Source organism: Eleginops maclovinus, chromosome 3 (assembly GCF_036324505.1).
Source record: "Eleginops maclovinus isolate JMC-PN-2008 ecotype Puerto Natales chromosome 3, JC_Emac_rtc_rv5, whole genome shotgun sequence".
NCBI classification, from domain to species: Eukaryota; Metazoa; Chordata; class Actinopteri; order Perciformes; family Eleginopidae; genus Eleginops; species Eleginops maclovinus.
The window spans coordinates 12,900,915-12,927,855 of record NC_086351.1 but is presented as its reverse complement, the minus strand read 5'-3'; the positions used below and the strand labels follow the sequence as shown (position 1 = coordinate 12,927,855).

The 26,941-nt window shown below is 42.8% G+C and overlaps 1 protein-coding gene across 4 annotated transcripts in view; it reads right to left on the bottom strand.

Moving 5' to 3' along the window:
- Positions 1-481: 481 nt before the first annotated feature.
- The window catches only part of creb5b (cAMP responsive element binding protein 5b), a 42,787-nt gene continuing 16,327 nt past the window's right edge, over positions 482-26,941 (bottom strand). For 3 of the 4 annotated variants that reach the window (XM_063878988.1, XM_063878987.1, XM_063878985.1), the window contains 6 exons: positions 19,228-19,354; positions 17,737-17,847; positions 6,418-6,741; positions 5,008-5,235; positions 4,340-4,448; positions 482-3,349 (listed from right to left, as the gene is read on the bottom strand). In XM_063878988.1, coding sequence (XP_063735058.1) covers positions 3,195-3,349; positions 4,340-4,448; positions 5,008-5,235; positions 6,418-6,741; positions 17,737-17,847; positions 19,228-19,354 — 1,054 coding nt within the window. In that variant the 3' untranslated portion in view covers positions 482-3,194. Of the gene's footprint in view, positions 4,003-4,339; positions 4,449-5,007; positions 5,236-6,417; positions 6,742-17,736; positions 17,848-19,227; positions 19,355-26,941 lie in introns of all 4 variants that reach the window. The other variant, XM_063878986.1, reaches the window with a different exon arrangement.

Genomic DNA, 26,941 nt, shown 5'->3' with positions numbered 1-26,941 from the left:
TTAAACTTGGGTCAAAAAACATGAATTAACTAAAAAATATGGGCAACTATTCATATTGCAACAATTCACAATGCTTGTTGATTTCATTCTTTGTGAGCCATTTTTTCGTGGTTTTAATATGTATTTAAAACACTGGAATGTTCTCAAGTTGTTGTTTTTTTTGTTTTGTTCCCATAATTCCACAAAGATGGTTGTGTACAGAGGTTAATTGCCAGGTTGACATCAACTATCATGATGTCTAGACAGTTCAATAATTAATGAGTATTCTAAACCTTTAAAGCACCTAACTATTTAATGAGCAGCTATGCCTCAATGACAAGCTCTGGGGAATTGCTGTTGATTGTTTGACATCAACATTAGTTTTTTTTACATTGAATTCTTAAAGATCCTCAAATATTCAAAAACATTTCTCTGGTTATTTGCACAAATAATTGTGACTAATTGGTCGAAGAAGAGTAGTTGTAACATCAAATCACATCAGTATGTTACAGAACAAGTGCTTTATTTTCATACCGTAATGTAACTGCAGTGATACTTTAACATCTGTACAAATGCAAAACAAAATGGAGACAATGTCATTATAGACACAAAATAATGTACAAAGTTATGCAGGCCAGAATGGATTCATCAGTTCATTACATATAAACAATGTATTTAAGCGCTGAAATGAGCGTCGACGTACAACAAAAGGCAACAAGTGCTATGTGAACATTATTTACAAACATGTACCACACATTTACTCCCTTCAAAAAGAAAGGTGGTTGCATTACATGTACAGGATTACAGAAGTTAAAGACATTATGTACAATATTTATAGTTAAAAATTTAAAATAATACAATTATAACATCATTAATACATATTGAATTGTTGTCCACCTCTCACAGATCCACACAGACGCACTTGCACTGCACTTCCATTTGTCCTTTTTTGTCAGCCTCTGCAGGAACAAATGTAATTTTCTGAACCTGGACCCACTGTCAAAAATGAAACTAGAGACTCTCATGTCTAACTCTGAAATAGCAACATCTTTCAAATGATTCCAGTTGAAAGTATTCTGAATTCATTATTATAATGTTCACATGCAAGAGGTCAATTTGGAATGGTCTAACAGTCTAAATATGGTTTAAAAAACAACCTAAAATAAGGCAAGCGTCAGTTCAAAGGGTTGGAACGACAAAGCCCTTTTGCAGAGAATCCATTTCTCTGTCTTATCGACACACACACGCACACACACACACACACACACACACACACACACACACACACACACACACACACACAGTCCAGCGTTAACCCATCACAACAGTCCCAATGCTTTGACAAACCTTGAATGTAACCCGTAATAAGGATAAAGATTTTCAATTCACATCCTTCATCTTTTTTCATGAATAAAAAGGGCAAAAACTCCACAGTGCGGGGTCCTTAACTGAGCCTCATCCTACAACATGAGCTCTAGGTTCCCTTCTTTAATCTACACACACGTGATGCATGCCAGGCACATTCTCTCCGTAAAGCCAAACACAGTTACGTTTCTCGCTGGTGTTTGAAAAAGGGGGGGGGGTGGAAATCACTGAGAATTACTCGGACCTTAATATGGCTATTCTACCCTCTGGCATGACAGAGGACAAAGTGCATAGACAGCTCTGCGATTGCTCCACCTGTCAGTGGAATGTATTTCATCCATCCTACTGTAAAACACAGTGCATTATGGTCATCATGCTAATGAGTCGACATTCCTGGTCATAGGAAAGAGAGAAAGAGGAGTTAATATGAGAAGGCGTGAAGTTTTCAAGGTTGAAACGGAGATTTAAAAACAGTTAGTACATCCATCCCTCTGCAGAGGAGGCCTGAGAAAGAGAGGAAGAGAAATTGATGAAGAGGTCAGAGGTCAAATGGAAAGCGGGTATTTTTCTCCTTGGTCAGCTGATTTTGCGCTTACATGCAGAAGACATCCATGATAAAGCCAGTAACAGGAAACTCATTAACAAAACACTAGGAATGAACGGTTTTGATTGTTTGAACAAAAATATTTGCTGTCTACAGAACTTTTTAGGAAATATTCAGGCACATTGTGACATTTTGGAAAGCACAGGCATATTTATGCTCCTTTTTGCCAGTTGTGAGATGCCAATGAAACAAAAATAAAATTCATGCTCACATTCACTTTCTCACACATTTTCCCGATCATTCTTTACACACCTGTTGAACTTGGTTCTGCAGAGAAAAGAAGGGCATGCATACTCAAAACTATGGATCCTAAAATCCAGATGCTCACACACACACACACACACACACATACACACACACACACACACACACACACACGCACAGAGGCCTCAATAGTTAAAGCTTCAGTTGGTCATGGAGAGCGGAGGAGTGTGTTTCAACTCCCGCGCTGCCTCACTGGTATCACAGTGTACAGTTCTGTAGCTGTAACAGCATCGTATGTCCCGGGGACCAGAGTGGCTTGGCCATGCTGATCCTCATGTGGACATACAGCAAAGAAGATGATCAATACTGCGATGTATTGCTACCATTTGATCATGTTTTCACTGTTGGGCTTGTATTTTATGACACTCTTTAAGAATACCACTGACAGGGAAAAGTTTAACAGTCATATACGTTTCTAGGAGAGAAAATATCATTACACTTGCTTGCATATTCCTGTCTCCAAGACATCATGGATACAGTTCGACTTGGTTTCAAAAGACAACTTTAAACGCAGCAACATCCAACTCACTAAGTGTCTGTTGCATACTTTTAACATACTGTCCATGAGACCTATTATTCAGCCCATCAGGCTTACAGAGATGTAAGGTCTGCTAATAGAGATGACAGTCAGAGGCTTATGTCTCTGTCCTCTGGTTCCATTACCAACGTGGTCCATTTTTGTACCATTATACAACAGAAAAAGTCACTTAAACTCTGTATGGGATTAGCAAAACTTCCTTTTCGCTAAAAGCACAAAAAAAACAGATAAAAAAAGAGGAAACAAACCGTAGAACATGTATGCGTTAATAGGGTTTGTCTATAAAAATACATACTGTAGCTACTGTATAAAGAACAGCCTCACAGGCCTTTGAGGTTTTTTCTTGATGGAGGGAGAAGTGGGGCTCAGCATTTGCAGCTGGTTCCCCCTCAGAAAGCAGGGGAGTAGGAGGAGTTTGAGCCGGGTTTATAGTCTGTCTTGTCCCTAGTGGATGGGGTTAATGTCTGTGCGGTGATTTGTTTGCCCGTGCACACTGCTGCCCCCTACGGTTGTGGTGGAGGTGGTGATGGTGTTGTGCTGGATGACCTGCTGCTGGGAGCACGCTGGCGCTGGACTCCCCGCCGGACTGCTGTCTGGACCTGAGGAGACAGCAGAGACATCAATGAAGATGGACAGCATGTGAGTGTTAACACGATTACCTTCAAGCTCTACACAGAGTCTTTAACATATAATGTGATACAGAAAATAAACGCTAATAAATTAAATAAACACAGACAACTAGTGATTTTTTGTAAAACAAAAATACAGTTTTATTAGCAAAAACAGATAAATGGCCACATGACACACTGAATGCACACCTCCTCTGTCACCTGTCATCCCAAATAAGGCCATAAATGGACAGCACAAAAATGGAAAAGTGATTCACTCAACTCCATAAACACGCCAGATGGAGTTCGGACACATTGGAGGTGACATCTGTACACAAGCTAGACTCATCGATGAAAGTCTGTCCCAGCCCAGACTGGGAGTTGGCTCTCTTCGGAATAAAAGAACCATTCAGCAGAGGGGGATGTGAGCCTTTTTTTCCTGCGCTAAAGCCACGCAGGGAGGTGCCTTATCCTAATTACATGAAAATGTCACTTGTATCCATATCAAAGGGTGGGGCTCTGATGTCATGCGCGGCCGAGCTGAGGCGCAGTCCGGTGATCACAGAGATTTTGAGGCATCCATGAGAGTTTGGATGCCAAAGTGCCGCTTGTGACGTCTTTCTCACGTCGAGTCCCGGCGGCCTCTGTGTCAGATGGAAAAACAGGTCTCATACGAGATTCAGACTACCAACTCCCAGTCCAGTCTGGCTACTAGAGTGTGCAACACCCATGTGTGAAAGGAAGAGTCCTGCCGCGAGCGTGGGAGCTGGATACCAGCACATAGGAGTGAAGAGTCTTGGCAGTGACATTGTGTCCATCACAGCTCAGTCAGTAGAGTTTGAATCTTTCCTCTGGCAAGACAATTAACATTTCCCCGCAGTGCTATCTTCACTGTCGGGCTAAGGCACATTGATGAATGTGTGTTTTTAGCCAAATTCCCAAATGTGTGTGTGTGTCTGTGTTTATGTCTGAGCTACTCACTGAGGTAACCTTGGGAATCTTTCTGCATAGTGGTGATGGGACAGTCCTTGTGTGTGAGGAGAAGCTGCTTGAGTTGGGTCACCTCGTTCTTTAGCATGGTCACTTCATTCTGAAAATCAACAAAAACACAGAGGCATTTTAAGAAACATAAATCAGGGGATTCACAATTTAAGCATTCCCAATATGGATTTATCATCCTCAGTGTTATCCTGGATTTGGCTTTTACATTTTTAACTGAAAACCTGTAATACAAGATTGGGACATGGTGTTTAAGAGATGAAGGCATTTAAGGCAGGGAGGGTCCGGCAAGTGCTCTTTAGTTGCTTTATGGGAAGTGTAAGATCCAGTTTTTTTGGAGGGATGCACTTTTAATCCTAACCATTTGTCTTTCTTGTGTCTAAGTGTAAAAACAGGATGTGTTTATTTGCAGTCCTAAAATGACAACATATGACTGATCATATTAAACTCAAGTTTATAACAAGGCATCTTATTGCTATCATCTCTGGTGCAAGACGGGATAAAGTTATTCATACGGCGCTGAGTAAAAAACACATGCTGAAGGAGCGTTTTGATATCCCCTGTGTCCCGTTTTTATACAGGCAGAAATGTCCCAAATATACATTTAGAAGTGTTATTGTATCTTACAACACCTGAAGTTCATAGTGTACCTGAAGCTGCATGTTGGTCTGTGTGAGCTCTTCTGCTTTCTTCTCTAATGACATCACCCACACTTTTCTCTTCTGTCTGCATCTTGTTGCTGCTGCTCTGTTCCGTTCCAGAAACTTCCGCCGGCGTTCGTCTGGGTCCTCGTCCACTACCCGCCTGCGCCGCCCGCCGCTGGATGTCGGAGACTGCATTGTCTGCGAGGGATGCATCTGCTGGGTGGCAGGTGACATCTGCAACAGAAGGGGGAATGTATCAGCATCACTGAGCTCTATGATGAGACCGTCTGCCACCATCTGACCAGACGTGTAACCATTTGTGGAAAACAGCCACCTGTTTCACTGCCCAACAAGCATCTATACATTACCTCCTGCAGCTATTCCAAGGTCTGGCAATTTCCCCCCAAAAAAACATCTGGTTGTGCCACGTGCCCTGGGAGCCGGGCCATGGGCGTCAGGGGTGACAGAGTGAGGGAGAGACTGGGCTGATTCACCAGCCTGCCCACCCCGTTAAAGAGGTGTCAGGAGGCAGTTTTCCACCGCCCACTTCCACTCAGACTAACACCACCAGACACAGTCAAAAGCCTTGTTTCTAAAACTGTACTTCCACTGACAGATCTTGACATGTACTTGGCAAGGTCAAGTGTTTTCAGTCTTATGATCATTACCATTTTATGAGAACCATGGAAAAAACAAGCTGCTTTAATGGCCTGTGTGCATACAGAGAGTGTTTTCATAATGCCTTAATGATGCATTAGGAACATATAGTGAATTGCATTTCTCGATGTCAGACTGTCCTTCATCCAAAATGCTTTGCATTGCAGGGGAGAGAGTGTCTCACATCAAGATGTTTTAAATGCTGAGAGCAAAACTTTTGACTAAAACAAAACCAAATATATTCACATCTCAGATGTTTCAGGATGATTAGCCAAGGCTGTGTGGTCATCAGAACAACCATCTATGAAACTTCTACACCTGAAGACTATTGGCAGTAGAAAATCGTGTAAAACACAGTTTTCCAAAGACATTTCTAAGCATTCTTTATAATGGCCACTTTATAGCCTCTTCTTGACCCTTGACCTTTATGGAAAGTGTCCAACACTGACCTGTAGATGACAAACCTCAAAGGGAAAATTACCATTGAAATGGTTGCCAGAAAACAACTTGACATCATGGTCTTACTGTAAATTTAAAGCACTTTTTTAATTATACCGTCCTTCTATATACTAAACTTCTATAAGCTGACCTCAAGACTTCTCAAAGGGCTACAAAAGTGCTGCCTTGTTTTTCATCACAATACACACATGATATACAGTTGCTTTCAGCTATATGAGGCTTTAATGCGTTATTGAACTTGCGGCTCTGCCTTTGGCTTTTCTAAAAGCTTCGGCTCTCTCGGGAATGTGCTTTGCTTACATGTGAAGCAGAGTGCATCGGAGGGTGCGGTGATGTCTGGTGTGGGTGACCGGGATGAAGATGGGGATTGTGGGAGTTGTGATGGGGGTTGTGTCCCTGCGGGTGGTGGTGTCCACCCTGTCCGTGGCCCTGGTTGTGGTGGTGGTGTCCGTGGTGCTGGTACGCGTGGGGAGGGGCTTGCAGGTGCTGGTGTGGGTGTGACTGCATGTGATGGTGGCCGCCTTGCTCCTGCCGCGAGGACATCATGTCCATCATGTGGCCCATGGAGTTCATGTTGCCGTTGGCGATGGGACCCGGGTGGTGTGAAAGTGCAGCCTTCAGTCTCTGAATAGAAAAGAGGGAAAAGAAACATAATGTCATTTTCTGTAAAAATATCTTTAAAAAGTTTGTACATGCTCTCATCCATCAGTGTGCTGATTATCAACAGTTACAGAGCGCTTCATGCGCTGACTAGTAGATGATGAATGGCCCCATAAATCCATATGTCAGGAGAACAAATCAAAGCCACTTAGGCTGTCCTCTGTCTCTCCTTCAGTCTTGTCATTCTCCCGCTGTACCTACTGTGATGGCCATCCCACCAGTCCCTCCTCCTCATATTCCTAATAGCTTCCAGCTCCTTTATGCACATGTGTGTGTGTCTGGATATCTGCCCGTGGGATGAGCTTGCTGGCAAGGTGTGAGCCCCAGACTTCTCCTTTGCTGTTGACCCAGCAGGAGGTTTGTTGCTTTAACCATGTGGTCTACTTAGCCCTGACTGGACTGGTGTCTCTGAGCAACCTGGGAGAGGCTCTCTGAAGGTACGCTTGTGTTCATGTGTTTACTGAATGCAGCTCTCCTCAAGAGTCTGTTTTTATGGGCATCACATAAAGACAACCGCAACATCAGGAAAAAAATCCTAATCCAAACATACAAGTGCCAAAGTATGTCTTCAGGCTTCATCTAACGTACACAAACATAGACAAAATAAAAAAACATGAACCATTTCATGCCTTATTTACATTTAACCGCTTTAGGAATAACAAGTTGAGAGAGTGTTGAGACGATTGAATTTGATTGATGCACATGTTTTTCCCAAGTGCTGATGTGAATTAATACTTAAAAAACTTAAATAAATGCTAAAAGCCAGTCCTATATTCTGTCTATAATTTGTCTACGTTTGACTTTAAGCAAAATGTTATTAACAAAACAAAGGCATTTATTTCAAGGCTACTGTTGAGAATTCCACAAAGTTTTCTATTCTCTTTCCCAGTGCTCTCTTTCCCCTCTCTGCTCCCTTCCCCCTTCTCCCAGCTGCTGTCAGTGAGTCCACGCTGTGTCCAGGGCTCCATATCTTTTAACAACCTCTACATTCATGATTCCCATAGGGAATGGCATCCAGCTGGTCTGGATCACAACCCTGAGACACGACCTGAGCACAACATCAGCCCTCCACTCCTCTCAAACACTGTTGGAGGGGAAAGCTTTTTACCAGGAGGGAGGAGACACAGCCAAACAAATCACATTAGAAGCGGGATAGTCATAAAACCGCATACCCTCCTGGTTTCTATTATATTTATAAAAAAAATGCAAATATGTATTTGTCTAGGGATTAACTAGTAATTGTCTTAACTGTTCTTGGCTTTCCAATCCATACACAGCTTGCATGATATAACTGCACATGAAACCAGCACAGTGAAATTATGATCCTGCCAAGCCTGTTTTGACTGAGTATAGTTTCTGTTTGTCATAGGGATGCCTGACATAGTGGAACAGCTCCACTTTTCTGGAGTTACATTATTTGTTTTTCTCAGTTGCCCCTCAACAAGAACGTCATTATACATTTTGTATCTCTTTGTAGAAATCTTCATCTGATCGCACCCTGCTAACTGCCTTCACCACAGCCACAGCAGCAAACCTCAAAGGGACCACAGCCCTTCTGCTTTGACACCAGTAAGACAGACGTGAAAACACCAAACTGTGTACACTAACATAAGCGGGGGGCCACAGGCCTGCAGCTGTCCACAGCATCACAGTCATACTAAGACTCTCTGAGGGACGAAGCTCTGCCTTACTGTGATATTGTATTGTTACACTCTGTATATTGTAATAGTTCTGAACTGTATACTGTTCTATGTTCAATACAAGCAGAAATAACAAACAGTCAGTTTACATGCAGCTAAAACTGAAAATGGATTTAAACAAGCTTACAGTTATTAATCATAGTCACCAGTGCTGACAAGGACATCTTCCGTGTATCACAGGAGGAATTCATAAGGCTGACAGCACACACTAAACAACTTCCCTTCAGCTTGTCAGTCAGCACCAGAGAGGTGAGGCCCACCCCTCTTGTGAAAAAGAAAACCAATAAGAGTTTGACAATCTACTGCCACTTAGAGCAGGCACCTGAATGACAGAAGCATAAGGAACCTGCCCCCTGTCTAGTTCTACTATACTCTGCTGCTGAGGCCAGAGGAAAGGTGTCTCTTGGTAAGATGCTCATCTGGAGCAGACTGACTCTCTGCCAACAAGACGCCCATGGAGAAGGACAGAGAGTGTGAAAGGGAGGTGAAGGGGTGCAGGTTGAGAGAGAGAGAGAGAGAGAGAGAGAGAGAGAGAGAGAGAGAGAGAGAGAGAGAGAGAGAGAGAGAGAGAGAGAGAGAGAGAGTGGGGTAGATTAGATGGCTTCTACTGTCTCTTCCCTGCACACATCAGCCCAACACAGCTCATACTCATTTATCAGTGTCTCTAAGAGCTGTCCAGCTGGCATTGCAATGCTATCTGTTTATTAATTGAATTAGCCAGCATCCGAAGAGGCCCGAGAGTGTCAGAGTACAGAGGCAGGTCAAAGAGCCGAGGGGCCACTCCAAAAGCCCTACCAGTTATGGTTACAAGCAGGAGTGAGACAACATATAGAGAGAAAAGGACAATGCATGTTGAGAGGATCAACCCAGTTTAAAGTTGATTGTTACAGTAAGATAGCATTAGGTATGCAACTAACTACATTTTCATCATTAATTAATCTGCAAAAAAAATCCAGAAATTGTATTGCAGTTTTAAAATCTCCAAGATATTCACTTTCATATGAAAAAATATTCATAGTATTCATATGTGAGAGGCTGGAAACAGCAATTCTGCAGTTGTTGCAAGAAAAATGTTTTTTCTGTGATTATGGAAAAATAACTGCAGGTGATTACTTTTATCTGGATCAACTATTCCTTTATTAAATCATTTGTTGCAACTCCACACAGCATATCTGAAGCAAACCCTATCCAATATAGCAAACAGATCCAAGGGATAATCTAATATATAACAAGAAGAGACAACATACTACTTCTACTACTATTTTTGATATACTCAAATTAAAAAGAAGAGTTTAAAGGAAAAAACATGGTCCAAATTGAAGTGAAAAACCTTACCGTGATATATACTTGTTCCTGCAGCTATGTCCGTACAAGTGCCTGCTACTTCTCCATCTGGAGTTGGGTTTCCAGCTCAGTTAAACTGTCCTCGGCCAAAACTTAAGTCTTTGCATCCAGAACCACAATGACGCAACTACGGGACGTGAGCAGAGCGATGATGAGCAGGCTGTGATTCTTAAACACCTTCATCAGCTCCCTAATGACTCTTTAACACATGGTTGTATTTCCCTAGACTGCACTAAGCAAAAGAACATAACCACCACGTTCATTTTACTCTAATAACACACACACACATACGTATACATTTCTCCTGCAGCAACATGGCCGCTACAGAAAACAATCATTAAATCAGTGCAGGTGTTAGCCTGTGGCGGCTCAGGGCGCTCACACATGGGATGGCACACTGTCTGTCCTGCTGTTGCTGAGAATTGAAAAAAGCACAGCAAAGACACATCAAGAAGATGAGCAGACAATGACACCATAAAGACATGTCAGCTACTTCCAGGATAGATCTATAAACAGATCACATGCTTTTGACATTAAATTTCATGCAGTCTGTAAGTGTACTGAAAGTAGTGAGCCTATTGATTTTCCATTGTTAAAACACCATCTCTGGTAGAGCCATCTTTTGCCCAGAGGGCGGCTGTTTCCTCTGAGCCCTTTGCCCTCTGACCTCTCCACTCCCTCTCTTCTTTTTAAGCCTTTCTCATTTATGTGGTTTCAGGGATACCAGGTGATCACCCATTAATGATATTTATTAATGGCTGCTTCCTCTCTGACACGGGGGGCTTTGAGTGATGTCCCTGTGAGTGCTCTGGGCACATCCTGAGAACACACTCAGATTTCTCCTTGCCAGATGACTTCATATCTATTAACCCGGGGAAGATGAAGAAAGAGCACAGAGCAGGTACAAAAGGAGATGACCACGCCCGCCTCAGGATGGGTAAATCACACACAGCCAGGTCAGGGTGAGCACTTTTATTCCCCTTAAAAGAGGAGCAGTGTACTATCAGGGGACCTGTGGCCCTCTGGCGCCTTACTGCAGGTTGGAAAAGATTAAACCAGTCTGTGGAGTCATTTTTTAAGTGCAAAACGATGACAGTTTCAAATGAGGATCTTCCTCTTAATATTAGAGTCTATGAGGAAACATTAAAGCTTCTCTCGGTCGGTCTGCAAGCTTTTTGTTAGCACAGTGGCTTCATTTTCTGTGGGTCAAGATCCCGTAAGTCACACCCTTAATCCAACATAGTTTCACCATCTGCAGTTAAACCAGAAGTGTTTCTCTTTTGCTTTGCCAGGCACTCAGCGGTTTTAAATCCATCCTTCCCATCTCCACTCCCCCTTACCCACCAGTGCCTGTGTGCAAAACCCTCTCTCTGTGCCCTAAAACTCCACACCCCCATTAGTTCAATTTTATTAGATTTCCCTCTCGCCCAGAGAGGCAGTAACGCCCCCCCTTCTCTTTCTTCCCTCTCTGTCTTACACACACACCTCTTCCCTGTTCCCCCACCCCCTCTCCCTCTGCTTGCCAAGAGCTGGGGACTGTTAAACTGATTTCCTCAGGGAATGGAGAGGCAGACAGTCTGATGGGAGGGCTGTAATGCCGCCCCCTCTCTCGTCTCTCAAGTTCTGGCCCAGGCTGATCAGAGCCGGGGCAGAACAGACCCTCCCTATGGCTCCAGACACAGACGGGGAGATGGATGTAGCCCGGCTGCTCTGCCAGGGCCCACTGCTCCGGTGGTGCTTGAAGGGACCATGGCAGTACGGCCGCAGCGAGACACACGCCCACTGAGGAGCATGCTCCAAAGCATGCACTCATACTCTTGGCAGCAGCTTCTCCACCCTGTCAAGTTAATGGATGGGCCTCTGACTCTGGTCTGTATATCCCCACTGTTCCCTCTCTTGTAAAGCCCTGCTCTTGTGCAGCCTACATAGTTATCACTACACCCACTGCCACAATCTTGAATACAGAGAATGCCTCTGCAAGGAAGACAGACAGGGCATTAAAGGAATAATAAACACTAACTCGTGTCTTGATCTGTGGCATCGAAAGTGACAGGCAAATTACGTGTCGTCATGCTAATGAGAGTAACATGAAATGGGAAGAATTTAATCAAACATAATTTGAAAAATACTTTGAATAACAAACGATTGAGTATTTTGGCTCAAACTCACTTTAAAGATAAAAATAAGAAGTGTTCCTATTTGTGTTTGGATTTCTCATTCAGAGGGTGAATATAAACACTCATATTTCAACAAGATATATAAGCTATTTATGTTTAAATTTGCCTTGTTATCACACATTGTTAAGACACCCACAGGCACGAGATTCCTCTTGCGCTCCAACACGAGAAGCAATGTATTTTCCTTTTGAAGGGAAGGAATAAAAGGAAGAAGGCTGTAAACTTTATCACCACGCTGAGGACAAAACAAGGGCGTCTAGAAAACAGCAATGGGTCTAACGTAAAAACATTAACTGGTTTGAGAGATGAGGTAGTGACCTAACTGGTCAATATCGAATACACTTTATCAGCCAGAAAATCTCTGATACGACAGGCTTTTCTCCAATCAGCCCTCCAGTGTTTGAGTGGTTATTTTGGAGTTTAGGGAGTGATCTGATCACTACTGAGGCTCCAGGGAGGCTCATGGTGGCTGGTCCAGTCCAGTCTGGCCCGTGTGGGGATGCAGCTGGTTTACCCAAGCTTCGCTCGTCCCATTCACAGGCCCTGAACCATGACCAAATAGCCTTCACATACACCTCCCATCAGCCCAGCTAAATCAACACGCAGTCATCCAAAGACAAACAGATGCGACACTCTGCGCCACAACCGCCACATTCGCCCAAAACCGCACACACACTCAACTATGGGTTAGGCACACAATCACACACACACTCAACTACTCAAGTATAAATATACCATCCATAGTCCTTAAAGGACGCCTGTGTCTTTATTGCTTTACAATGTCAACCTTGAACTTTCAGCCAAAAAAGTTAGTCTGCTTTTTATCAAATTTCAGACGACAGTATTGTTGCCAGTAATGCTCTTAACTGCTTGGGTTGTAACTTCATCCATTTCAACCAATCATTTCTCACAGGAGTCAACACTTAAAACCTGATAAATGTGAATTTAATATGCATTCAGGCATGTCACCTTAATCTATTTTAGATTAGATCTTTTTAGATTTGGTTAAAAGAGTATATGCTACGTTTTTCTATACCCTGATTATGTTGGAATTATTACACACATTTCAGCTTTTGAAAATATCTTTATAGTATCTAAAGGCAGTGGCCTCTAGCCTTTCTCATCAGAAATGTGTCCTTTTCAAGTCTAATTGTTACCTGACTATGATCACAGAGTGTAGGTTGTTCTAATAAACAATATAGAACAATTCATTATTATCAATGACATCATATTGCTTAGCAAATATACCCATAAGGGGTTTAATATTCTTCTATGATTCAGCAGTGACATTTAAGGCGCTAAAGGTGCCTATCGCATTTTTATGTACACACATTGCGTACATAACCTATGAATGCGCTGTGTGTATAAATGGGGCTTGTGGGTGAACTCATTGTCCATTATTACAACAAACAATAGGACTAACACATCCTGTCAACTGAAAAGCAGCATGTCCATTTACCTTTGATTTATTATTACTATATACAGTATGTGGTCCAGGCACTCTGACACTGGCAACACAGGGGAGGCAGTGAGAGAGGGGCCCCTATCTGGTCTGTGTCCAACACTGATAAACTGGCAGACACACATCGATCCAGCAGCTCCTCAGCCCTGCACTCCACTTTGCTTAAAACACTCGACTCCAGAGCAATAAAGACAAATATCATAAGTTTATCATCTACAACTTTATCTGTATCCGAGACATTGACTGCTTTCTGTATTCAATATTCTATCTCAGCTTGTCCATGCATTGTGTCTTTGTTTGGCTGCAGCTTATCACACAGCCACACATTTACTTAACCAACCACACATATGTACATACAGATCTTTTCAAATACTAGTAATATAATCTGCTGAATCTAACTCTATGGTTTGTTTTGGCCCACTTAGACCACAGATGTCTTTTGACACCAAGGACGATTGATGCCAGAGAGGGTGAGAATGCACTGAAAGCAACCACAGTGCACACACAATGGTAAGCATTCCCACAAACATATACAGTACACATATTCTAGAGAGCAGTGAAGCAGATTCAGCTGTGCTCTTAGCTCACCGTCCCTCTCCAATGACCTCATACCCTGACAATGCCACCATTCATACAGATGTAGCCTACAAAACCTGGAGTCAGACTCCTATTGTGTGTGCTGCTGCTCCTCACAACAAGAGGTTTAGCCAGAGGTGCTCCCCTACTACGGTGGAAGAAAATGAATGGAACACGTAATAGTGTAACCATTTACGCTAATAGTTTAACTGCTTTCAAATGACTTCATACTAAGTAAAACGTTCAATCAATCACCATGTAGCGGAGTTACAATTTGAAACATCTTTGGCTGCTTCGCAAGTTTTCTTGCTGTTCATAATTTATGAACAGAATATGCATTTTTCACTTATTTGCTGTACAAGGCAACACTTGAACTTCAAGCCTATTACCCCAAATGCCTGTTTTGAATCTAAAACTATACTGAAACATAACAGTAAGGGTTGTGTAAATGAAATGTAAAAAAGCTCCATTAGCGTGCTAGAAACACTTTGATTATTGGTCCTCCTGTGTCCTATGAAATGTTTCTTTAAGAGCAAACTGCTTTTTTTCCCCCCTCCTCAAGTAAAAAGGAGTACATTTAGAGCATGCCAGGAATTATGTCATCCACCCATCTAGTGCCAACTCAACAGCCAAGAGAGCTGCAGTGAAGGAACATATAGTATTGTTTACCTCATAAAAAAACTCAGCACCTAGCCTGATGCTTAGTGACACATTTATTGTCCTTAGTAACAATGTAAACAATAGATAATTGGGAGATAATAAATAACACATTTTCATAAAACAGCACCAAACTGTTTGAAAAGCCCCTCTGTCTGAAATTAGCAGGCGAGCAGGATGTGTGGAAAGCATGGAGCACATTTAAAAAGGACACAAAAACAATGCGGGAATCCACCATTGACAAGAACACGAGTAAGGTCCCATAGTTGAGCTCACAGATGTTTTTTAGAACCAGCTTGATAAGGGCCTGTCTGGGCTTCCCTTGTTACAGATGAGACATGATAGCGAATGTCTTTCATCATAAAAACAAAGACATCAAACCATCTGAGCAAGGAGGAAAGATTTCAGGGTAAAAAGCAGTGCACATATGACCATGTGTTTTTATAGCACTGTATGTGCAGCCAATGTATATGAATGCATATGTTCTCTACATGTGTGTGAAATGTTTTTTTGTTGTTTTTAAGCTCCTGGCTCTCTGTTTGAGTATGCATGTATGTGGCTGTCTAAGTATGTGACACAGTGTGAAGAGGATGACAGAGCTGGAGCAGTCTGTGATCAACTGTTAGCGAGGTCCTGTGGAGGACCGGCTCTGAGCGTTGACGTAATGCTTTGGCCGCCATGCTGTGGAACTTGGCCTCCTCTCTGTAGCGTTTCCTCTACGCTGCGAGGGTCAACTATCCCACAACCTCCAGCACACAACACGCACCATTCTATTCCCCAGACCACAACAGAGCAGAACACAACCACACCCGGCACCACGAGCACCCAGTGCTTCGCAAGAAAGAAAAAAAACCCACTTGAACCAAAGCTAATAAAACACTCCCAGACAACCAGCTAAAAGCAAAAAAGGAAAAACATAAGTCGGCTTCGCTGTTCACTTTAAACGACGGCACTTAAGGGGAAAATCAGAGATAGAAGAGAACAAAGATGGGCACTGATGCAGATACAGTCTTTGGCCCAGAGAGCACAAACAGAGAGCTTAGAGCGAGATATGAGTCCCCAAGGGGCCACAGCAGTCCTTCGGCTCATTAACTATTTACACCAGAGACAGGCCTCCCTGCTGCTCTGGCTCACCACAAAATCAATTAGGCTTCATTAGCCCGGGTTCTGGGCATGCTTTCTCTGGCAGGGGAGGGTTAATTCTGCTACCGAGGACTCCAGTGACCACAAAATATCAAACAAGCACACACATGTGTGAATACATGCATGCACACATGCAGAGGGGCTGAGTAAACAAGGCTGAGCATGAAGTCCTTTTACACAACTCACTCATAATTCTTCCAATTTTCACTCTCACACAGTTTGGTGTATCAGAATATCGACACCGTCTCTCTCCTTTCAACTCCCTTGCTCACTCCGCCTGTCTATCTATTTCCTTCATGTCTATCAAAGTCCCACTCAATCCCCTTCTTCGCTCTCACAATGTAAACGTTGAGCAGAAAGAGAGCAACCAGGTCCGTGCCTCGGGGGTGTGGGGTTACAGTGCGGAGATTTCCCATTGGCGGAAAGTCAACATGGTCGGGGTAATGCGATTAGAGCCGGATTGAGAACGTCGCAGGGGACACATGGGCCTGATCATGGCCCGGTTATCCGATAGCAGGGCCGTATTTATCGACGTGGCCAAGCGCGGATATTACAGACATTAGAGACCCCGTCTCTGCTTATGAAACCCGCGCTGGAGATCGCACCCTGATAACACAATTAGTCTCTCACTTTCTGTCCACAATCATTGAATTCCATCAGTTTCGTTCAGACATCAGGGAGCACAATCTCAATTGATCCACAATTGGTTGCTGTGCTTCACGTCTGAATGGCCAACTAACCAGAAAGTTGTATGGTCGAGGGGCCTGTAGCCATTTAGTGACTGCATATGTTTATGGGAGGCCTAACAGAGCATTTACAATTCAATTACACAGATAGGGGTGGGGGAAAAAAGAGCAAGATGTGTCTGGATGACGGCCAGGGGAGAGATAAGCCTAATACACTAATATTGTGTTACCCCAGCGTGTTACCATAGGAACAGTTGAAGAGATTCAAAAGACTACAAAGACGATCAATCTTGAGAGAGCAGGAGGAAGAGGGAGAATTAAATGCCCTGGGAATGCTCCCGCTCTCCTCTATCAGAGTAATAACTCTTCTAATGACCTCTGCTACCTCTCTCTCTCCCTGTCTCTCTCTCTCTCTCTCTCTCTCTCTCTCTCTCTCTCTCTCTCTCTCTCTCTCTCTCCCTCTCTCCCTCTCTCCACAAGATGTTTCTGTGCAGGAGAGTCCGCTATCAGTGAACCTTTCCAAACACAAAGAGCGGCCAATGTTTTCCATCATGGTTTGTGATTTTTATGATATCCAGATCATGACCCTTTCTGTTATATCTTAATGTCTTAACCATTTTAAAAAATATTTATTTTGAAAACAAAGGTTGGCTGGTGGTCACGTTGCTATAGTATTAATTAGTTCATATCACCTAGGGTGATACTGGTTATGCATTTTACATTACTCAGACGCACAATGTATTAGCAGGGCCAACATGCAAAGTAAAACAGAGTGGAAGGTTTCTTTTCTCTTCGGCTTCTTCGTCAGTCAGTCTTCACTCTCTTATTCTCGTTCCCACCGCTCTAACTGCCTGCTTTGTGAAGGATGAGGTCATTCGATTTTTTCCTTGCTGTGTTAAACTAGTGCTAACAAGTTGCAGGACCTACAGAACATGTTCTGTACATTAAGATATACATCAGGCAGTCGGTGGGCAGCGCAGCCACAACCACATAAAGGGCCCTTTATTCCAGCCAGAGTCTCCAGTGCTGCACTGGCAGGTTCAGACACAGCTTTGATTACACCCCAAATGATGAAATCCACACAGACCTACGAGCACAGCTTTGCTGGCACAGCCAAGTGGAAAAGAAAGTTGCAACACTTTGAGTTTGAGTGTGTGCTTGTGTTTGTGTGCATAAATGTGTACGTGTTCATGTGAATACATGCGTATACTCACCAGTTTGGCTTCTGAGTGCATTGAGGGAATGTGAGTGGAAGAGCAGGAGTTGTTGTGGGCGGGTCCTTGCATACCCATCATATTGGAGCCCATAGACATTTGTCTCTCCATCTGAAGATTACAACAGCATGATAACGTCATAATACGTACTGGAGAATAGTTCTTCCAATGCAAACAACAATTTTTACAAGATGACTCAAGCTATGATTTACACTATTTTTATCCTTTAACAAGATGCTATCACTCATTTTACAAAAGAGCATTTAAACCAAGAGACATCATTGTTGTGCATAGTAAGCTGAGGGATGATGAGACGAGAGAGTATGAGAGCCTGATTTCACATGACAGGCTGCCCTGTGCACAGCTCTGTGTGATGATAACTGGAGCTGACCCAAAACAGGAAGCCAGCACGGAGGGACTTAACACAGGAAGCCTGTGCAACAGGGGTGTGTGTGTTTCTGATAATAGTGTGTGGAGAGGCGTTCAGACTGACACATCAAACCCCAGCTCCTCTTGGTGCAGGGTGTGTTAATACACTAAACGAGATGTAAGTAGGTGTGAGCTAGTTTGCATGAACGGATTAGAAACCGTGTGTGTGTTACTGCCTGCATCATAGTGACCCTGGTCAGGGTTGTCATGTGTCACAGCTGAGTCCTGAATGTGAGGAAATCAGCTGGTTAAGCTGACAGGGGTCAGAGGTCACTTGCGCAGGGCGATGATGTGAGCAGAACACGCAGGGAAGAAGAAAATCTGTGGGTGTGTGGGTGTGTGTGTGTGTGTGTGTGTGTGTGTGTGTGTGTGTGTGTGTGTGTGTGTGTGTGTGTGTGTGTGTGTGTGTGTGTGTGTGTGTGTGTGTGGGTGTGTATGTGTGTGTGTGTCTGAGCTGCTGTGGCCTCCCAGCTGCTGAACTCTGGGTGGTGTGATGGTCTCCACTGGGAATGGCCCCTCTCCACCCCCCTTTGCCTGACCCACGCTCTTCCCCCCCCCCTCGTCCGCAGAGACTCAGGCCTAGAACCTGACACACAGCCTTAATTGCACTAAGTGTGTTTTGTGTAAAAATATCACCCAAACCTGCACCCCTTTCCTGAACCGTCAATCTTCCCCAAAATCGCTTAGCTCTTAATTTAATAAACATGGGAGGTTTTTTTTTTCCATACCATAAACAGAGGCTGTCTTGTGTTACAATGAGAACATATGTTGTATCATTAGAATCCTGATACGAGGAGCTTTCTTCGGGTTGTTATCATTCCTAGCTTCCCAATGTGGCTTTTGTCTTGCTGGATTAATTACAAAAAAAAGTCTATATTCTAAACTCAGAGGTAGACTTCTTCCTTTTTACAGGATATAACTTCCTTATAAATCATTTTAATGGGGAGTGAAAACATCCAAAAGGAATACATAGTTTATATACGGTCTGAATTCACACTGTCGTCACATATGAGTAAGTGACTCTGCTGCTGCTTGTGTGAGTGAACCCGTTGTTGTACTCACAGGCATCAACACGGCGGAGGAGCCCGGCATGGTGGGGTCTGGCAGAGTTCCCGGCATAGAGGCAGGCAGAGGCTGTCTCTGTCTGTTTCGTAGGTGCAGCAATGAGGACAGAGAGCCAGGGACAGGCCTGAGAAGACACAAACAGAGAGACATTCAGGGAACTTCGGGTTTCACACTGTTATAGATAACTGATGTTACCGCTATTCTTTATCATATAGCAACATCAAAACCATGGTGTTAGTTTTAACTTCCACTGTCAGCCATAGCTGTTGTGTAAACATATAAAGACTGCTCAATTTGGCTGTAACCATATCAGATGTGGTACACAGGTTGATTATCCTTTGTAATTCAAGGTTCACATTCTCAATTTCTTTTGGGTAGAATTTCCTTTAGTTTTGTTCTGAGAAAAAAGTCAGAACGAAAAAAGAAATGTTCACCAAAACATTTTCTTCATGTGGCCCTAATCCTCTTCCATAGTCTTGAGAGTAAAAAGGAAAACAATATATATATTTCATTAATAAATTATATTACATAGTATATATATGTATATATATATAGTTATAAGTAACTTATGAATTCATATAAAAATACTACCCAGAAATATTTTATGTAAATATTCGTGTTATACTCATTCAGTAATGATAATCTGTCCAAACAGGAGGAGTTGAGAACATCGGTTTACAAACTACAGAATAAAGTCTGATTAAGTTAATTCTAATCCCAATCTATTTATAATGCTATGTTTTTTTTTTACATATCAACAAACGTTAACAAACAGCTTTAACCTTAAAATCATTTCCCACAGTTATTCATTTGACAACTGATCCATCTCTTTGCAAATGATTCCTGAAGTTCTTTTTTATTTTCTACTCGTTTGTCCAACTTTAAAGACATAATGGAAAGCAGAGTGTGTGGCTGCGTATTCATTCGGCAGTTGAAAGCTGAGGCATCTGGCAATTTTTGGATGCACTTTAAACAAGCACGTTTCATGTATTACAATGAATAGGGATGATGGCGATGATTAATGAATAATATTTGTCAAAAAGACCATGAGACCTGCATGACAAGAGTCACTTTTTAGAAACTGCTTGGCAGTGGGAGCCCTGTGGGGCGGGGGAAATTCCCCCTTGCTGACCACAAAAGCGTGTGCGGACCAACAGGCCTATCCACACACACAGCCACATTAATAAATCACATTTACAGATGAGGCCGTGGCTTGACTTAAACTATTGACAGCAGTCTTGTCACAGTCACGACTCAGGGCTGCGGCCATCCAAGAACATAATGACATCATTTATACAACTGCTTTCAAATCCCTGATGTAAGAACACTGATTCCCAGCTGCAGGGAGTTGCACCACCCACGTGCACACAGTTATCCGTCAGTCCCTAGCTTAGAGAAACAGCATTTGATACTTAAATAACCTGTATCACATAATCAATAAGCATCCAGTTATCAGTATTCAGGACGAAGGCCAGTCAATAAAGCTCCATTTCCTTAAGCATTTGGAGTTAGTGCAAACAGGTTAGCTGTGTTGAGCGGGTTAATATAATCAATTGATCACATCATAGCCTGGATTAACATAGTAGTGAGTAGTGAAAGAGTGATGGCCAAATGGAGTGGGGGGGAGCACCAGAGCAAACGCTGCCCCACCTGAATAAATACCTGTATTTTTCCAGACCTTAATATGTGCATTTACGCTCCAGACATTTTAGATTGCTCCACATACACACAGGACCATTACCATCCCGACCGTGTGTCATTCCTGTCTAACATCCCAATTTATCACAATCACACTCATTTAACAGCACGTATGACATCCGAGCAACACTGCGAATCCAAACATTTCCACATGGGAAAAGTCATGAAAGTACAACGAGGTATGCAGTGTAGCTGCGTGCTACATCAACACAGTTTCCCTCTGCGTTTAAACTGCCAGCATCCACGATGAAATAACAGTCACAAGGCAGAGGCAGTGACACGCTGTTGATTTTCTACAAAAAAAACAGTTTTGCTGGATTTGTATTCAGTAGGATGATTGCCTGATGAGGGTTTTTTGCACTGCAAATGTTGTCTGAGATTTTATGGAAGATATTTTGGACCAGTATAAAAAAAAACTACGCAAACACATCTTTAAAACCTATGCTGTAACATCTTTCTCTGTCTTTTTAACAAGTTGAAATGTTTTGGTTTAAAAACCGACCGTTTAATATATCTAATTGATTTTTGGATAATACCGGATACCCAGTATTAAACACATTACAAAGCTGTCCTTTGCCCACTTATATATAGTGTGTGAGAGAAAAAAAAACATTCTCTTTCATCTTTCACACAACAAGTCTCCGTCTTTATTTAAGATAAGACAAAACAATGCACACAATGCATCACAGCACTAATTGTGACAGTCAATCACCAGCAAAGGTCAGAGGCACAGGCAGGTCGCTGGTTTTTGCAGGTCAGGCTCCAGCTTTCCTAGAGAAGAAAGGCTCCTTTGAAGCCTGTACAGGTTGCACTGATGCCCCTGTCATCTGCAGCAGAGCAGGGGGAGGACAAACACCGCGTCCTTCACCACCACACACACCAAAACACAACGTGGTTGTCCAGTGGGCGTAAAAATCTGACAGCACTTCCTCTGGGGATTATCTAAGCTTTGTGCTAACCCTGCTAATAAATACAGACGTTTCAGAAAAACTCCACTATGAACCTTTTTTTTTTTTGCCTGTTTCATTGTAGAGCGTATTTCCACAATTGTCAACGTTTTTTGTTTATTATTTTTCAAATTTTTACAATTGCGCCCTGGACAATACTGGCCAGTTTTCTCAACCAATTTTTCAGACTAAATAATGGCTTTAAAATAAATGCTCTACTTTAGTGCCTGAAGACTATTTTCTTTATTCATTTTCATTCTTCTATTATTTGAATAATTCCATTGCCAACTAAAACAAATGTCAGCTGCAGCCCTTAGCATCCACATACAGTACTCTATTGAATTGCATAATGTTGGCTGTAGCTTGTGATGCTGTGTGTCCATTATCAAAAAATACATTATAATAATTGAAGTGTTTCTTCTTTTTGATTATTGCCTTCTGTGTTTACATCTGTTTGTCAATGGACACACATTATGCACCAGAGTGTACAAAGATTTGAACAGATTCATGTTGGGCCTAATATATGTGAATAAGTCCATGTTCCAGTGTGTGCATGTGTGCATGTGTGCATGTGTGTGTATTCATGTGAGTGAATAATGACAGGCTGTGGCTCCACTGAGGGGATTGATAATAGCCCGGGCTGTGGGCCCCAGGGGAGAGCAGGTAGACACTCTGCAGTCCTGACCCTGCACTCTCACATTACTGAGTGCCTCGCTCTCAGCCCGGCTCTCCTCCACAATCCCCGCCCAAGAACCACCACCACACCACCCCTACACCCCACCTACACTCCACCATGACATCACTGCTAGACCCTTCTTCTTTCCCTGAGTCGTTCTTTTGCTTTTATCTCTTGTTTCAAAGTGTATTTCTCCAAGTCATCCTGCTATTTCCTCTCTTGTTTTCTCCTTGGTTCATTGTCCTGGTAATCCTCTATAACTCTCTACTAGACCCTTCAGAGTGCCCACACCTCAACTCAAGCCCCTTTGGATTTGCTTGCTCGAACCTACAAATCCTGCAGTCTGCACACACACTAAGCTTTACTGCTCCAATCCCCACAGTCCCAACTCCAACTCAAGCACTGGAGACTTTAAACACAGGGGGCTTGGCCGTCGTCCAAGAAGAGCAGGAGAGGGAGAGAGAGGTGCAGTGAGTCCACTGACTCATATCCTTCCCTTTCTGACTCTGCTCCAGCAATGATGTAATGCTTTTGGCTTTTCGCCCTCCCCCACCCTGTGCCTGCCCACCCCAGATTTCGTCCCTCCCTCCTCTCCTCCTCATGCTTTTCCCTCTCTTTCCCTCTTCGACTGGTCCAACATCTCTGCGCTCACTCTTCGCTGAGTGAAGTCACTGCGAGCTCCGGGTATACACAGCAGCTAAAAACTTTCGAACGTAACCAAAACAGCCCAGGGCCAAGTTCCAGACGTTCGGGAGACGGTGGTGCAGTCGCCATGGGAACAGAGGTAAACAGAGGGAGAAACAAGGGCCTCAAACAGCTTGCAGCTGCCTGGCTCTCTGAGTAAACACTACACAGGACCTGCCCCTGATTTACTGCCTTTAATCACTGGTGGGAGGAGAGTGCCATGGGGTTTGGACTGAGGAAATAATATGAATCTGATCAAATAAATCAGCCCTAATGGGTTATGACACAGGCTGACTTTTATTAGCGGGCTAAAGGAGGGATGGATGCTGGGAGGGTGCTGCACTGGGATGGATCTGGGATGGGGTGTCCTCACATTAGGGTGCCTCAAGCGGAATTTAGCCACCGTCAAAGCACTGTTGAGAAATGGCGGTGGTTTTAACTCTGGAGCAAATTAGTTTTGTGGTATTTAGTCACCAAATATGATATTTAAGATGGGTTGTCTTTTATTTTCAACGAAAGTAAAAAGCATGTCAGTACATTCCTATCAGCATGAATCAGAATCTTGTTACAAGTAAACCTGGCATCTATCAGCAGCACCTGACTGATGTTGTAACATTTGGCTAGACGGCCCCTTTCACTTTCACTGATACTTCATTTTTGCCTGTTCGCCTGTTCAATTAGCCTGTTTCACCCTCTCCTTCTTAACTAACTTCTCTTTCTCTCATCCAACCTAAGTCGTCCACCGTCATCTGTCTGATCTATTTCAGTTTCCATCCTCATTTACCTTTCATAATCTCAGAGAATTATTTCCCACACCTTCATTCTTCTGATTGCACTTTACTAATACTTCCGTCCTAACATGATCTATCTTTTCCTTTCCCTGAGAAGGACCGACTGACCTAGAACACCCATATCCTCAAATGTGATGCCTCTCTTCCCTCTCTCCTCCACCCTCCTGATCCTTAATTTCCTCTCCTCCATCTACCTCCTATCCCCCCTCTTCCTCTCTTGCATCCACCTCTGATCCCTTTCTTCCTCTCCTCTGTCCACCTCTGAACCCCCTTTTCCACACTTCCCTGCGTTGTGATCCCTGCGCTCCCCAGAGCTGTGAGGCATGTCCCTGTGTGTGAGTTGCTTGTGCAGGAGCCTGCATGTGTGGTGGCCCCGGGGCAGGGATGACACAGCCCCGCTGGAATGAGAGGGAACAGAGTCTGGGCGTTCCTCTACAAACGCACTATTAAACTCACTGCAGTACACAATGAGCTCATCTTAATTCAGGTCAGATGTACATCCTGCATTCTCTCTCTTCGCTTTTCTCCTGTTCCTTTTATGTAATTGATTACATTGTATACCTTTGTTTTCCTGTACCTTTGTTTATGTGTTCTTTCCTTCTCTCTGCCTGCTCCAACTCCATGTGCATTAACCCTACATAAGCCCTACTTTCGCCCATATTTATCTATGGAGAAGGGCATTTGTCAAGTTAGAGCATGAGGGCACCTCAGGCATTTTGTAGAGGTCCCGCACTCCTGCTCTCAGAGCAGACCTCCCTCCTTATCACCACTTTGTGAATGCAATCTAATCATAAACAATAATAAGGAAAGTTTTGTTTAAATTGTGAAGTTCAAGTGAGGTCAAAGTTTGTCCACGGAAAGCCCATAACTCTCTGTAGAGGTGTGGAGACTTTCTCTGTTCTGGCGCTAGTACAATGGGTGTTGAAATCAGCACAGTTGTTTTATCACATGCTTGGGAAAAAAAGTGTTATGCAATCTCAAAAAATTTGATATGGAATGCATCCTGAGATCGTAGAAGCTACCAGCAACATACGATAAGCTACCATTAGAAATTGTTCCGTAACGGCAGAAGTATAATATGTAAGTCTATTTTAAAAAGTAAGATAATTACTGAATATCAAGTAAGGACCAAAACATACTGTATCTGATAGACAATTCAAACAATGAGTTTATGTTTTCATAGTTTTACTTTCAAGTTAGACGTAAGATCTAGCTGAATGGACATGATAATCAAGCCAAAAGGAATTTAAATGTGATCAGTGAAAAATATTCTATGAAACAGAGTCTATTTGTATCCGATGAGATCATTTACCCAGTGATTCTTGATAATCAATCCGCATATCAGCAAATCTTCTTGAGAAAACACAGGAAGTTTAAATGTGTCTGCCTACATATGGGCTTTATATGAGACCTCGCCGTTTTGAATGCATGCAAACGAACATTTATTTCTGCTACTTCTCTTAAAGGCAAAAACGGGGAAGTGACAGGGCTGATGGCTCTGAGGTGTGAAAAATATTGTGCATTTAAAGCAGCATGGGAAATATAACCACAAATTGACTTCCTGCAGAGCTTTGCAAGCCGATGTGACCAAATAAAGATTGCACAGTATGAGCAGGGTGGGAAATTACAGACACATTTAAGTTTAAAAAAGATGAGTTCTCCTTAAGAAGTTGTGGTGGACTGCTTTGAAATAAAATAAAAAGTTCAGCTCACATTGTAACAGGAACAGAATGACACAAACTTCTCCTAAAAAAGACAAATTTAAGCTATCAAAGACAGTGTCACTATTTTAAAAATGTGCCTGTCTTCATACACGACTGAAATTGATATAAATGATTGAGTATTACATCATCGTAAATTGATGATCAGATATTTTACAAAAACTGTACTGTAATCACTCCTCACCAGCTGCATTCAGGTTGATTGTGCTATGTAATGGAAAATACTGGACTGAGTTCCTCTTCTGGGCCAGAATAGAAAATAAAAAAATGTTTGATGCCTTGTGCCAACACCCATAGCCGCACATCTCCCCTTACGAGTTAAAGGGTGAGGTTTCCACAGAATGTTGTATCTCACATTGTTGACTACTAATGTCCAACGTATTTAACTGTGACACAACTCAGCCCCAGATGTTTATAATTGAAAAACAGAAAGCATTCAAATGTGTTGGACGCTGCTAATGATAGCCGTGACATTAAATTCTGCTGGCTGGTTTCTTATGCCTAGACTTAACACTGGTTTGTGTCAGTGCGGCTCCCCAAAGACTTTGTTTAGGGACTCAGAGCAGGAGGAGAGAGAAAAAGAGAGAGAGAGGTCCTCAGGTTTCACAGCTGCAGGCCGTGCTCAACCCTAAAGTAAATGGACTTGAGGAAAGCCAATCCTAATTGATTCCAAGCCTCAAAGCTCTTTAGTAAACATTGTGGAGCAATGAAAATGACTTGTTATCCTAATTTATTGGATGCTCACGCTGTGCGATCAGAAAACCAAAGAGTCAAATGGAAATGAGGTTAAACTGACTTTGTTTGGTGAATTTTGTCTAAGATAGAGATACTGTATATTAACCATAACAATAATACTTAGAGATCCATAAAGTGTGTCAAGATTAAAAGCTGTATATGCCTGTATGGATCACATACTCAATAAGAATGATAAATTGACTAGCACAACATTTTATAATACTCTCTCAGATTATTATGTTTAAAACTAAGCATAAACATTTGCACATACGAGACAAGACATGGGAAATCAAACTTGTTGAAGACTACAGTTGAAGTGGCTTAACATGACAACAGGTAACCCTTCCTCTGATCTTCATTAGTGTCCCTAACACTCAATCAGGTCACTTCACTAGCCTGTGAAGTGTCCAGCTTGTTCTGTGTGTGGGAAGTTCCTGTGGAGAGACACTGTGCTCGGAG